This window comes from Coturnix japonica, unplaced genomic scaffold, assembly GCF_054131305.1.
Source record: "Coturnix japonica strain WE unplaced genomic scaffold, WE-NBRP24 Scf049, whole genome shotgun sequence".
Classification (NCBI taxonomy): Eukaryota; Metazoa; Chordata; class Aves; order Galliformes; family Phasianidae; genus Coturnix; species Coturnix japonica.
Window position 1 is genome coordinate 1,960,186 of NW_028188952.1, and position 13,004 is coordinate 1,973,189.

The following is a 13,004-nucleotide window of genomic DNA, read 5'->3' on the forward strand; positions in this document are numbered from 1 at the left end:
CTGCAGGGACGAGGCCGGCTGACATCAGGCTACCGTTTATTGTAAAAGGCCAAGTACGCCGAGCAGCCTTGGCCAGGGCCACAAGGAGGTATTTAGAAGTGCCATTGACACCGAGCCCCCGCGGACCCCCCCCACCCCGCAGCCCATCTCAGTAAAAGCTCTTTGCCGTTCCCCAGCCCTTGGTCAGGTCCTTCTCCGCGTGCTCCTGGCACTCGCTGGGGCTGCCCGCAGTTCCCCTCGGGGTCGCCGCCTGCTGAGCGCCCGCTGCGCAGCTCAGCGCATCGCGGCAGGCGGCGTCGGGTCGCTCCTCGCGTTTGCCCATGGTGAGGATGCCCGCCGCGTGGTTGCTGGAGCCGTGCAGCAGGCGGTACAGCCGGCTCTGGAAGGCTGTCGGGATGCTCTTCCTCTTGCCCAGCGTGAGGATGCCGGCGGCGTGGTTGCCCATGCCGTGCAGGAGGTCGTAGATACGGCAGGAGCAGGTTTTCTGCCGGCAGCACTCGGGCAGACTCTGCCGGGCCCTGGCCAGGGAGCAGAGCAGCAGCAGCAGCAGCAGGAGGCAGGCGGATCGCTGCAGCTGCATGAGAACGGCCGCGTTGGTGCAGGGCTCAGCCCCCACCCTGCAGGTTTCCTGCTCATCTCCACTGCTGCAGCACCCACAGCATCACCCCTCTGGGGCACATCCAGGGACAGACGGGACCCCAAGGAGATTCGCTCCTGCCCCCAAAACCCAGCCTAAAAAACACACTGTGAGCAGGAGTTGGCTGCAGGTATATTCACCAACACTTACCTGTGCTGACACAGCCAGCACCCTCCCCTCATCGCTGAGTGCTGCAGGAGGAACTGGGAGCACCCACACATGGCTCGTGCCAAAGCACGGTGCCGCCATGCAGCGTGTGCCCCGCACCCACACAGGGCCGAGCCCCCCCGACCAAAACCCCCCGGCTCAAAAGGGAACCGGCCCAGCCCTCACAAGACCCCAGCAGTTCCTCTGCCCACCCCCAGCCCCACCTTGGCATTGGGCACCTCCATCCTTCTGTGTGTCTTCAGGTGGCCAAGCGGTGCTGGCTCATGTCCCGCTGGGGCTGAGGAGCGCGGCCGCCCCGAGCCGCACACCGGGGCTTTATAGGGGCGGCCCCTCCCGGCCCCCAGCCCCGCACAATAGCGCTGCCAAAAATACCGTCCGGTCTCCGGGAGATGTGCGCTCTTTGTTGTCGGTAGCTCGGAGACCGGTCAGGCCTTTCCCCTCATTTGTGGCTCTGTATTATGCGGGTGCGGCGCGGGACCGGGGTGCGCGGCACTAATGAAGCCATAATTACCCGAGGGACCCGCGGCCCCACAAAGGCGCGTGAAGGTCAGAGCCGGAGAAAGCGCCAACCGCTCCCAACAACGGCAGCTCTCAGGTCAGCTCCGCGTGGCCCCATTAGGCTAATTACCGCCCGAACAAAGGGGCGCCGGGCAGCCGCCGGCTGCGAACCGCGATGACGCGCGGGGACGGTGCAAATGGAACCGGCAGAAGGACGGTGCCCGCATCGCCACTGCCACCAGCACGGACAGGGACAGCAGCACACGCTGTGGGTCTCACACACTTTTATAAACAGAGCGCTCTGCAGCCCCAGACCACCCCTCACACTTGCGGTGTGCTCCCCTGTGGGACAAGCCCAGGATAAGTTCCCTGATGCCAGAGGACACAGCCCCCAGCAGCTCCGCTCTGCAGTGGTCCCACAGCCCCTGACCCATTGCCAGCTGTTCTACAGGTGCCTTCCCAGCCCCTCTGCACAGCAGGGGCTTGAGGATACCTGGGAAGACCCTGTGAGAAGGGACAGGGGTCGGTCAAGCCCCTTCCGGCCATGCAGGCTGTCTCTAGGGCCAGCAAAGGCAGAATCTGCAGCCCTGACAGCCGAAGCCCACAGCTGGGGCGGTTCTAATGGGGGGGGGGTGGCACAGCAGGCTGGGGGTGCACGCACACAGCTGGGTGCCAGCAGCCCAACCCTCTGGCCCCACTGCACAGCACCCATTCTGGAAGCAGATGGAAGAGGCCTGGGAAGTCAGAGTGAACAGACAGGAGTGAGCCCCCCCCCGGTTCCCTGCAGTGCAGGCAAATGACTGTGCTGGCCCCACTTCAGCCCCTCAGCATCCTTCCTGCTCCCATCCCCAACTGTGCCACAGGTTCTCTAGTCCCTGTTCCTGCAGCAGTGGCTGCTCTGTGGGGGCTGCCTGAGCCCCAGACTGGGGTCAGCAGGATGCTGCATCACTGCCTCCTTCTGCCTCAGGGATGGGCTCCAGCGGCGCGCGCAGCCGGGAGGGCTCCGGCGAGGCCAAACCGTTTCTGCCGATGCCGCAGGACTGCCCAGCGTTGTGGATCTGCCAGAGGTTGTCCAGCGCCTCCGCCTTGGCGTGCTTGAGAAGGTCAGCCTGGCCCTGCCGGGGGAAGAAAGCATCAGGGGATCAAGGATGTACTGGGCACCGGCTCATCATGGACCACAACCGGCCTGTGCTTCTGGAGCATCTTTTGATGCTGGTCCCACCTCCCTGCACACCAGCAGGGTCAGCAGTGGGGGACAGGAGCACAGGAGCATGTTCCTCTCACCTTCAGGACGGTGATGTTCCAGGCAAAGCTCTCCAGTGCTTTCTGCAGCTTCCGTCCCCGCAGCCCCTCCTTGGCCTCGATGCGGTGCAGCTCCTTGTGGAAGTCCATACCTGGGCATGTGGCACATGGAGCCGTGCTCAGCACCACCGTGCGTGGGGACAGCCATTGCCACAGGGGATGGGGATGGGGATGGGGTGTCTTTCACCCAACAGAGAACTTCAGAGTCAGCCTCAGCAGCCCTGAGCCCCCTCCCCTTAGAGAATGATGTTCCAGCACAGCCCCCACCACCTCACCACCACCTTGCCCCCAGTCCTTGTTGGCTTTGGATCCCAAAGCCCATAGGATCAGGATGGGCTGCAGTGGCCCCAGGCAGAGGCATTGCCCCCCCATAACTGCGGCCCACCCAGAGGGGCTCAAAGAGGAGCTGTCACCCCCTCCCCCCCCATTCTGGAGCGTGTGCCCCCACACTGTACCGCATGATGTCCTCGTGAGCGGGTGCTAAATTTACCCCTCCCTGACGCAGCACTGTCTCTGGGCCCACATGAGGGCTCCCACACACGCCTGCTCACCCACACACTGCCAATCAGCTCACACCCCCTCCCTGCACCCCCAGCCCTGCCGCCGGCACCCCCAGACCTCCCCACAGCGCCCATAATGCTGTGGCTCAACCATGGCACCATGGAGTGAATGGAGGTCATGGCTGCAGGACCACAGTGCAGGGGTCAGCACATCCCAGACCTCTGCCCCCAAGGAGAACAAGGGACACAGGGCAGCGTTCATTTCTGCAGCACAGCAGAGGGCTCCCACAGCCAAAGTAGTGCAGGAGATGCAGAGCCCACCCCAGCCTGCACCCCCAGCCCCCTTGCCGTGCTCCACATCACTGACGATGTGGCGATGCATCCACAGAATAAACGGGGCTGCTGGCAGCAGCTGTCACTGGTCAGTGTGGCACAGCGTGGACACTCTCCTCCCCACCCCATACAGTGTCCGGCAGCCCTCCAGCCCCACGGGTTACCCCCACACAGCCCTGGGGCCAGCAGCGCTATGGAGCAGCCACAGCTGCCTCTACAGTACACAGGATCCTGGAGTTGCCCATTAGTGCCCACCAGGAGCACGGTGCTGGGAGTGGGGCAGCAGTGCTGGGCAGCATTGGGGCCCAGGGCCAGGTAAGGCTGCCAGCAGCACCTGCCTGTGTGGGTTCAGCCATGTGTCTTTTAAGTCATAACATTCAGTTGCCACTTCTACCGTCAGCCTCAGTCTGTTATTTCTGATGCTAATTATATTCTGGCGTTTGGCAGCTAATGACTCTTCTCCGCTTCCTCATCAGCCTCCTCCGCTCTGTGCGCTCCCTCCCAGCCCCCCCCCAGCCCCCCAGCCCCAGCAGCACTCCCTCACTGCAGGCTCTGGGCAGCTCCCTGCACCACTCACAGCACTGCCAGGACATGGGAAGGGTAAAGAGCTGAGCCCTGGGCTGACCCTACAAACTCTCTGGAGCCAGGCAGGCACTCACACCACTTGCACTCTGCCATACACTGCAGGTGTGCAATGCACAGACTGAAATGCCAGCACACTGCTGTGCACAGCTCCAGAGCCTGGCGCTGTTCTGAGAAGATCCCCATGGGGACAGTGTCCCCAGGCAGCTCAGAGGCACAGCACCCTGCACACAGCCCTCAGCACCCCCCAGACCCACCTGCCTGCTGTGCCTGGATGAGCTTGCTGTGCACCACGTCAGCAGACTCGATCAGCGTCCGGCTGGTCTGGATCATCTGAGGAAAGAGGGGCAGTGAGAGGAGCTGCACAACCCTGAATCCTCCATGCTCCCCACCCCCTCTGCCTGCAGAGCACCTCCCAGCCAGCCATCCCTGCTCCGGGATGGGACCCATCCTGGGACACCACAGTGCACAGAGCTGCAGGCAAACACCTTGGAGCAGGACAGACCCTGAGTACCCTGAGCTGGCACTTACCGTCTCATAGGCAGTGAGGACCTTGCGCAGCAGGTCGGGGATGGGGCCCTGTGCCTCCATGGGGGGGTACTGCTCAGCCAGGTTGAGGGTGACACTGGGTGCGCTGTCACTGTGCAGCAGCCATGCAGCCACCGTCAGGATGCACTGCTTCATGTTGGCGGCGGGCGTCAGGCCACACAGCTCCTTGAAGGAGACCAGCGCGTTCTGTAGGCAGAGAACAGCGTCAGGCTGGGCCAGGAGCACCCCCAGCCCCCCAGGCCAGTGCCGCCTCTCCCCAGACCCCACAGTGCTGTGTGGCTGCAGTACCTGCACATTCTCCCTCAGGTCGGTGGCCTCCCGCAGGGGCTGAGTGGCCGTCCGGAAGACCTCATCGATGGCCTTGATGCCGGTGGCTTTGGTGGAGGTATATTCGCGCACCCGGCGGCCCCGGCGCCCCGCCAACCCCCGGCGGTGCCCCTTGCCTCCCCCACGGCGGTCGGTGATGGCCACATGCACAAAGAGGGTGGCATGGGGCAGGGGCTCCCCAGTCAGTGACTGAAGCGGGACGTGGCGGTATCCGGGCTGCAGGCACTCGAAGGGGATGGTGTACTGAGCAATGAACTCATCCCCGATGTAGTCGTCATCCAGCACAACGAAGCGCAGCACAGCCAGCTCGGGCAGGTTGATCTGGAACTCTAGGCTCTCATCGAAGACGGGGTTGTCCCCGCTCTGCAGGGCCGTCTTGGTGCGGTGCTCAGCGCAGTCAGCTGGGATGCCGTGGATCTCAGCACAGACATAGGGCTCCACCACCTCCCCCTTGGCCCCTGAGCCCTTCGGCTTGGGCAGGTTCTGCCCACTGATGACCTTGAGGTGCAGGAGCTGCGCAGGCACCCCAGGCAGGGAATCCTTGGCATTGGCACTGAAGTAGGAGACCTCCTCCCGCATGATGGCAGGGCGGAGGACGTAGCCACAAGCCCCGTTCTGCCGGAACCAGCCTGCGTTGAGGTCCATCATCAGCCCCGGTGTCTGGTAGTTCATGGCCACCATCTGGCAGCCGCACTTCCAGAAGTCCTGAGGGTTCATGTTGCTGGCATCAATGCGCATGGGGCTGGGGTAGACACGGGAGAGGAAGCGCTTGTTGTAGCTCACCAGCTCGGCTGGGCACTCGTTGGCGAAGCGGCCCGCCTCCACCTCACTGAAGGAGCACATCTCCCAGTAGTGCTGCCCGCGCCGCGAGCTCTCAAAGTCCTGGAATGGGACGGCCTGGCAGAGGCTCACCAGCTCCGAGAGCTCACGGCTGAGCCGCACACGCCGCGGGACCCCTCCTTCCGCCACCTCGCGGTCCTCCTGGCCCAGCCTCCGTGCCAGCTCCCAGCCTTCCTCCTCATCCGACACCTCCCCCTCGCTGTCCTCACAGCTGGGTGGCAGCTTCTTGCCCTTGATAAGGATGCGGCCCTTGAGCTGCTCTGGGGAGGGCAGGTAGGAGGCGGCGGGGTCAGGCGGCTCCAGGTAGAGCTTCTCACCCAGTGTCTTGCGCAGGCACTGGGCGGCCAGGCGCTGCTGGGCAGCAGAGCAGCGCACCACCAGGCAGAGGATCAGCGGGTAGGCGGAGGCGGCGAAGGCGTGCTGGTCAATCAGCTCCACCACGGAGCGGAAGGGCACGCAGGAGGCGGCCGAGGGGCTCGTGTAGACCACAGGCTCACCCTCGGGGCCATCCCACAGCACCAGCTCAATGCTGCGGCAGCCCAGCCCCAGAGCACTGACGTATCCACTGATGTCTGAGCGGCCCCAGAAGTTGTCCTCCAGCAGACAGGCGCTGTGGGCAGAACTGATGTAGTAGTGGGAGAGAGGCTGCGCCATGTCCTGGCACACCCGGCGGTGCTGCGGGTCGAAGATGGAGCAGTCAGAGGAGAGCAGGTAGCGGGTGAAGCCGTCGATGGCCAGGTAGCCCTTTTCCCGGCCCTCTTTGGAGGGCTCGTACTTGCTGACAATCTCCAAGCACTTCTCCTCCGTGACGCCCTCCATGCCCTGCTCCACCTCCAGGAACGTCAGCAGGTCCTTCAGGCCCAGGTACTCCTTGTTGCTGGAGAACTGCACCAGCAGGAAGAAGATCTCGGGCCGGGTGCAGAGTTCGCAGTACGCCTCCACAAAGAGGTCGCAGGCCACCTCGGTGCTGGGACGCTCGCTGGCCTTCTGCAGCTCCTTGAACTTCAGCTCAATGGTGGACGCCTTCATGCCAGGGTTGAGCGCTTTGATGAGCTGCACGGCACGGGACACAGGGATGTGGCCGGACTTCTCCAGGTCAGCGAGGTCGAAGACAGAGGAGATCCAGGAGGTGCGCAGGCTGGGGTGGCCGGACCCCAGAGCCTCGGGTGTGTGTTTCCCGTAGGACAGCAGGTACCGCAGCCCCATCACCCAGGCGCTCACCACATCGGCTGAGCTGGCCACCAGGTCCAGAGACTCATAGTTGTCTCCATAGATGATGGAGAAGGCGCACTCATCAGGGAACTGGTCAGACAGGCCATTGCTGCGCAGGATGGGTGTCTTCTTGCCCACACGCACCTCCTTCACCGACTTGATCTCAATCTTGGCCTTCTCCGAGTCCTTCTTGGAAGGCTCCCAGCGCACGGAGCGCATGTCAGCATCCAGCACAAAGAAGCGGCTGTACATCCGGGAGTTGGAGCGCACCTTCTTCAGCTCACAGCCCTCCAGCATGAAGGAGATGCAGGCAGCTGCACTGTTTATCTTCCGGTCGTTGGGCATCGTGCTGAAGGAGACTGTCTTCTTCTGCATGGGCCGCTGCCGGGAGCCATCCTGCCAGGGTGGCAGAAGGGGCAGATCCATCAGGGCAAGGCAATGTGCACTCCCCATCCCCCAGGCTCCCACCCCAGCCCCAATGTGCAGTGAGGGGTCCCAGGAGCTCCCATGCCATACAAAGCCCTTTGGACTCACCAGGCCCTCTCCCCTGGCCCTGGAGGTTGGGAACTGGCTCCAGCTGGGGCCTGCCCCACTGCTGGGCTTATTTTAACTCTGCATTCCTTCCTTCCTTCCTTCCTTCCTGCTCCCAGCCCTGAGCTGGATCCTACCCCACCACTTGCTCACCCCCAGGGGCAAAGCCACACACAGGCACTCCCCGGGTCTGCCGGATGCTGGCAGGGAAAGGCTCCAGCAGGACCCCCCGTGCCCACCTCCAGGCACCAATCCTGGGCAATGCGGGAAGGGGGTCCCCAGGATGGGGAAGACCCTACCAGTAACGAGCTGAAGTGAGGGGGGATGGGGAACAGCAGGGCTGGGAGCATATTATGGGATGGATTTCATTAAGTAGTGCAGCAGGGAGATTTAATCCACTTCTTCAAGATTATGGTGAGTCACCTCTAATCTGGTGGTGTCTCTGGCACATGCAGGCTCTTCCCAGCTGCCAGGGTGTGTGGACAATGAAGTGCCCCTTCCAGTACCCCAAGAGCTTTCACATCTCCATGGCAGAGCTGCTGCAGGCACACACACTGCATTGGCATTTCATCCCAAAAGGTCTGGATTTGGCTCTATGGGTCCAGGCAGCCCTGACCAAGGACAATCAGGACAAGGTAGCCAGCTCCAGATAAGGGTGAATGGGAAAAGGTGCCCCAAGGAAGGGGAAAACAGCCCTTATCCCCATCCCTATGCCAGAGCTAGCTGGATGCTGCTGGATCAGAGGGAAAAGCCATGGAAACATCTAAGGACCCAGATCAGCCTCCCCAAGCAGGGAGAGCATGCTCACAACAGCATCCTGCTGAGGTGCTCAGCCCAAGGCTGAGTCTCAGTACTGGGCACAGAGTGCTCAGCATCAGGCTCATGGGAAGGGCTGAGCCTCTGCACCACTGTCAGGATGCTTCCTGTGAGCAGCAATCTGAGCATGGCGCTGCCTCGCAGCTCCAGACCCAGGCACCCACATGCAGGTGGCCCTGTCAGCAGCAGGGAGTGCAGCCACGCTCCTGCACTGGGGCCAGACCTGCAGGCCCTGCAGACCCACACCCAGCCCGGTGTGCACCCCACCCCTGTACTGGGCCCCAGCGCAGAAAACAGGAAATCCATCCGGAAAGGAAACACGGGGCGGGGGGCCTGCTCGCACCCAGCAGCTGCCAGGACCTGCCTCCAGCTGCTCCGGAGCTTGCCCACAGCAGGCAGCAAACCCAGCCCTCAGCACGGGCTCAGGAGAGCCCTTGGTGTGCACCACAGCATGCGCTGCTCAATGTGCATGCATCCACAGCCAGCTGCTATCCACCAGGCTCATGCACAGGGAGAGCAGAGCCGCTGCTCCCAGCAGCAAGTTGCTCCGGCATATTCATCTGGCTGAGCTGGGATGTGCTGCTCTGTGCCCAGTGCTTGGCCAGGAGCGGGCAGCAGCGGGGCAGGCAGAGCTCCCAAGGTGCAAAGTAGGTCAGCAGCGTGGGTGGGACACGCAGTGCCTGTGGCTGGGAGAGCCCCGCCACCACATGGAGAATCCCAGCCACAGGGCACAGCTCCAGCACGGGGCAGCACTGCCATGCACAGCACCACTGTGTGCATCACAGCCATGCAGCACGGCCAACCACTGTGCCCACGGCGATGCTGACCGCAATGCTGACTGCCAGCACCCAGCCGGGCATGGACGGCACGGCCAAACCCAGCTCCCCTCACCCTGCCTGGCTCTGCAGTGTGTGCTAAGCTGCACTTTAGCCAATTACCTGCAGTGATTAGTAGCCTGGCAAGCACAGCAATCCTAATCTCAGTTGCCATGTGACCTGCTCCTTACCCGGCTAAATGAGTGCAGGGCCGGGCCCATCAGGTCACAGACCTGCCCAGCTGCTGCTCCCCTCCCGTTATCCTCAGGGGAATCTCCAGCAGTTAAATGGCACATAAAGGTGGGATACAGAGGAACCAAAAGCCTCCGGGGCTGAGGAGCACGGGAAGGAGCCGAAGCTCTGCTGCCCAATGGAGGGAAGCAGGACACCTTGACCCAGTAGGGCTGCGTTTGGTGACACGGCTGTTCCTGAGTCTAACTGGGCTGTGACACATCCCATGTCCCAGTTCTCCCCACTACCATGGCCCAGGCTGGGCAGTGTGAGTGGGGTGTGGGCAGCCAGCAGCAGAGGCAGCAGGAGGCCAGGCACAGCCAGGGCTCTTCTCCACTCGTCTGTTCCCTGCCAATAAGACCGAGTGACACATCCACTCCCTGCTGCACCAGCTGCCACTTCCCAGCAAGGGGCTGTGGAGCCCGGGCCCCAATGCAGAGCAATGGCACTGCTCCAGAGCTTACACAGTGAGGGATGGCCCCACGTGGAGGGGATGAACAGCAGGGTGCTGGGAAGGGTCACAGCCAGCAGCAGGAAGGAACAGGCCCAGAACCCCCCTCCAGCATCTTCCCATTTCACCAAAACTTTCTGCTTCCAACTCAGGGAAGAAGCAGGGAACAACTCCTCCAGGAAGACATGGGGACTGCCCTCCCCATTGCATCCCCACACAGCTGTGCTCCCATCACTGTATGGGGCCAATGGACCCAGCACAGCCAGCCCTGGGCTCCCCCAGCTGATTCTACTTTCAGATTCACTCCTCCAATCTTTTCTGGAAATCCCATAGAATAACAGAGCCCACAACTCTACCCACATGTGCTTCCACTTAGTCACCAGGCAGGGTCTGCCTGCAGCCCACAGTTAGTGGGTGCCCTCTGCCCAACTGCAGCTAGTGGGGGCCAGGCTGGCTGTGACACACATAGAGCCCCAGAACAGCCTCAGCATCCTTGGGGCACTTGGGGTCAGACAGTTGCTCCCCAGGTCCTTCCCATGGGGATACAGACACAGCGATGCACACAGACCTGGATGGGGTTCGGAGAGGCAGCAGCTCCCCACAAGCTTGGACAAAACCTGAGCAATGGAGACCTGCTGCTAAATGGCACAGGATGCTCTCTATCCTCCCTTTCCTGCTTGGGGACATAAGAGCCTCCCTGGGGGACACTATGCAGGATCACTATGTCCAAACAGGGAATAGCAGAGGAGTACAAGCAGCAAATGCCTGTGTGTTCTTTCAGCAGCATGCCCACCCACTGTCCCCACCAGACTCACCCAAAGCAAGGCCTCAGCCCATGTGGTGCCTGGGGCTCAGCCTGGGGAACTCAGGGCTGCAGGATCCAGCACTGCACAAAGATAGGAACCTGCAGCCCCCCAACAGTGGAGAAATACCAGGTCTGCAGGGACCCAGAGCCACGTGGCAGACCACGAGGGGCTGGGGACGGCCATCTCAGGCTGACCTCCATTGGCAGTGCTCCTCCAGCACTGGTTCACGGCCACCCAACCTTCACGAAAGGCCAAACTCTGTGGTGATGCACAGCAGCACCAGGGCTTCATGCAGAAAAGAGGCAAAGAGAAGTGAAGCAGCCCCGTGCACTCCTTCTCATCCCTGTGGGGAGCAGGCAGAGCAAAGGCTGCAGGAGGGACTGGGGACCTCATGAGGTCCCCTGGGAAAACCATGAGCACACATCCCTCAAGGTGCCACGGAGCCTGGGGATGTGTTCTCACCATGCTGGTGATGGGCAGCAGTGTGCAGGAGGTCCACAAAGCCTGGGTCGCTGGGTCAGGAGGGCAGGCAGCACATAGCAGCCCCCACACAAGGTATTAATAGTACCGGAGCTCTATCAGCTTAAAATAGGCTGCCAGGAGTGGGGAGGCGGTCCCGGGCGGACGTGACCTATTGTGTCAGTGAGCAGCGCCGACGTAAGCACAATTAGGGGGGCTGCTTTAGAAAAATCACGCACGTGACCCACTGCCCACTGCCACGGGGAGCTCAGGGGACCCCCTTGACCCACGGCCCCCTCAGTGCCCCTGCCCAGCCACAGCTCGGCTCCCTGGAAGGTGGCAGAAGCTGGTCCTGAGCCTCAGTGCTTCTGCAGGATGGAGCTCAGAGGATGCCCAAGAGGCAGGAGCACCCGTGGGTGCCCTCCTGCAGGCTGGGGAGATGCTGCCATGCAGTGCCAGCACAGGGGCAGCACGGTCATGCAGGGAACTCACGAGCAGGGGATGGACGGTGCAGTTCCCGGAGGCACAGAGCACAGGCCCGGCCCGGGGAGCGCACAAAGCCTGAGCTGGGTTTGCCCTTGGGGGACCCCGGCGGCGGGCAGAGCGACGGACCCGGTGCCAGAGCTGATGGGAGCGGTGCCCGGCACCAGCCACACACCGGGAGCGGGGTCTGCTCCCCTCCGCCGCTCTGCCACCACCCGGGGGCACGGCGGACCCCGGCCGGGAGCGCTCGGGGGACAGCAGGGGCGGCAGCAACCGGCGCACAACCGCTCCGCCAGGCTGGGCTCGGCCCACCGAGGCGCTCCGCAGCACCGAGTCCTGCGCAGGTGCCGCCCGGAGCCAGGGGAGGGGGCGAACAAGGAGGGCAGCCCCCCGGGGAGGGGAGAACGGCGAGGAAGCGGGGGGTCGGGCCAGAGCACGGGCTCTCACCTTCATGATGCTCGCACGGGGCGCGGCGGGTGCGGGGCTCCGCTCCGCCGAGTCCTCGCGGCTGCTGCTCCCCGAGCCCGAACCGGGGCTGCCGCCACCGCCGCCGCGGGGCCCGTTGGGCAGCGGCGCGGCGGGGCGGGGCGAGCCGGGCGGCGGGGCGCTCCGGGGCCCCTCCGCCATCCCCGCGGCACCACAGCAGCGGCCGCCGCGGGGCCCCGGGCGCCCCGGTGCCTGTGCCCGCCGCCGCTGCGGGCTCAGTGGCGGAGCGGGCGGGAGGCGGCGCGGCCGTGAGGAGGGGACGGGCCGGGGCCGAGGGCGGGGACGACGCGCCCCCCCCCCCTCGCCCCCCCGCCCCGGGCTGCTGCCGTGCACGGTGACAGCGCTGCCGTGCAGCGACACCGGCACCTTCGAGCCTCCGCTCAGCGCCGCAGCGCACGGACTCGGTGCCCGCCCCAGACCGCCGGGACCCCGGCCAAAGCAGCACCCTGCAGCCTGGTACCGAGCCTGCATCCTGGGAGCCACACCTCAGCCTGGTACACAACCCCAGCCAGCACCTGGCAGCCTGGCACCCAAAGCGAGATCACATCTTGGCATCCTGCGTTCCTTTGCTCAAACCCAGACTGGCATCCTGCAGCCTGGTACCCAAACACAGCCCACACCCTGCAGCCTGCACCCAAAACTTGCCTGCGTCCTGCTCAAATTGCCCGCACACCCCACAGCCCGGCACACGGCACCCAGCCCATCACTGCTTGTCCAAGCAGGAGGACTCAAGCTTCTGCTGTGGGGCACAGTGGGGCAATGGGGAAGGGCTGTGAGCATGCATGGCACAGCAGCAGGATGCGATGCACCACGAGGCTCCCCAGGCTACGTTCAGGCCACAGATGTCTGCAGTGCAGGGCTGGGAGCACCACACAGAGCTGCTCCACCTCAGGCCTTTATCCAGCACCCACCAACTCCACCCTCCAGTAACACCCAACCCTGACAGCACTGAGCACTTCTGATGCACACTGGCCCAGC

General features: G+C 63.6%; 2 protein-coding genes across 2 annotated transcripts; both read right to left on the reverse strand.

Moving 5' to 3' along the window:
* Positions 1-19: 19 nt before the first annotated feature.
* HCRT (hypocretin neuropeptide precursor) lies at positions 20-1,077 on the reverse strand. Its single transcript, XM_015885654.3, has 2 exons — positions 1,009-1,077; positions 20-574 (listed from the first exon to the last, which is right to left on the reverse strand). The coding sequence occupies exons 1-2, from the start codon at positions 1,027-1,029 to the stop codon at positions 149-151; spliced, it is 447 nt and encodes a 148-aa protein (XP_015741140.1). The 5' UTR covers positions 1,030-1,077; the 3' UTR covers positions 20-148.
* Positions 1,078-1,572: 495 nt separating this feature from the next.
* LOC146752262 (inactive phospholipase C-like protein 2) lies at positions 1,573-12,276 on the reverse strand. The gene is made up of 6 exons (XM_015885636.3): positions 11,988-12,276; positions 4,858-7,344; positions 4,552-4,755; positions 4,278-4,353; positions 2,588-2,697; positions 1,573-2,418 (listed from the first exon to the last, which is right to left on the reverse strand). The coding sequence occupies exons 1-6, from the start codon at positions 12,165-12,167 to the stop codon at positions 2,233-2,235; spliced, it is 3,243 nt and encodes a 1,080-aa protein (XP_015741122.2). The 5' UTR covers positions 12,168-12,276; the 3' UTR covers positions 1,573-2,232.
* Between the last annotated feature and the right edge of the window lie 728 nt (positions 12,277-13,004).

Excerpts from the sequence above, each read along its gene's own strand:
- HCRT (XM_015885654.3), bottom strand. The coding sequence starts at position 1,029 with ATGGAGGTGCCCAATGCCAAG. Across the intron at positions 575-1,008 it reads TGGAGGTGCCCAATGCCAAG|CTGCAGCGATCCGCCTGCCT; the intron begins GTGGGGCTGGGG and ends GTTCTCATGCAG.
- LOC146752262 (XM_015885636.3), bottom strand. The coding sequence starts at position 12,167 with ATGGCGGAGGGGCCCCGGAGCGCCCCGCCGCCCGGCTCGCCCCGCCCC. Across the intron at positions 7,345-11,987 it reads CCCGTGCGAGCATCATGAAG|GATGGCTCCCGGCAGCGGCC; the intron begins GTGAGAGCCCGT and ends CCACCCTGGCAG. Across the intron at positions 4,354-4,551 it reads TCCTCACTGCCTATGAGACG|ATGATCCAGACCAGCCGGAC; the intron begins GTAAGTGCCAGC and ends CTCTTTCCTCAG.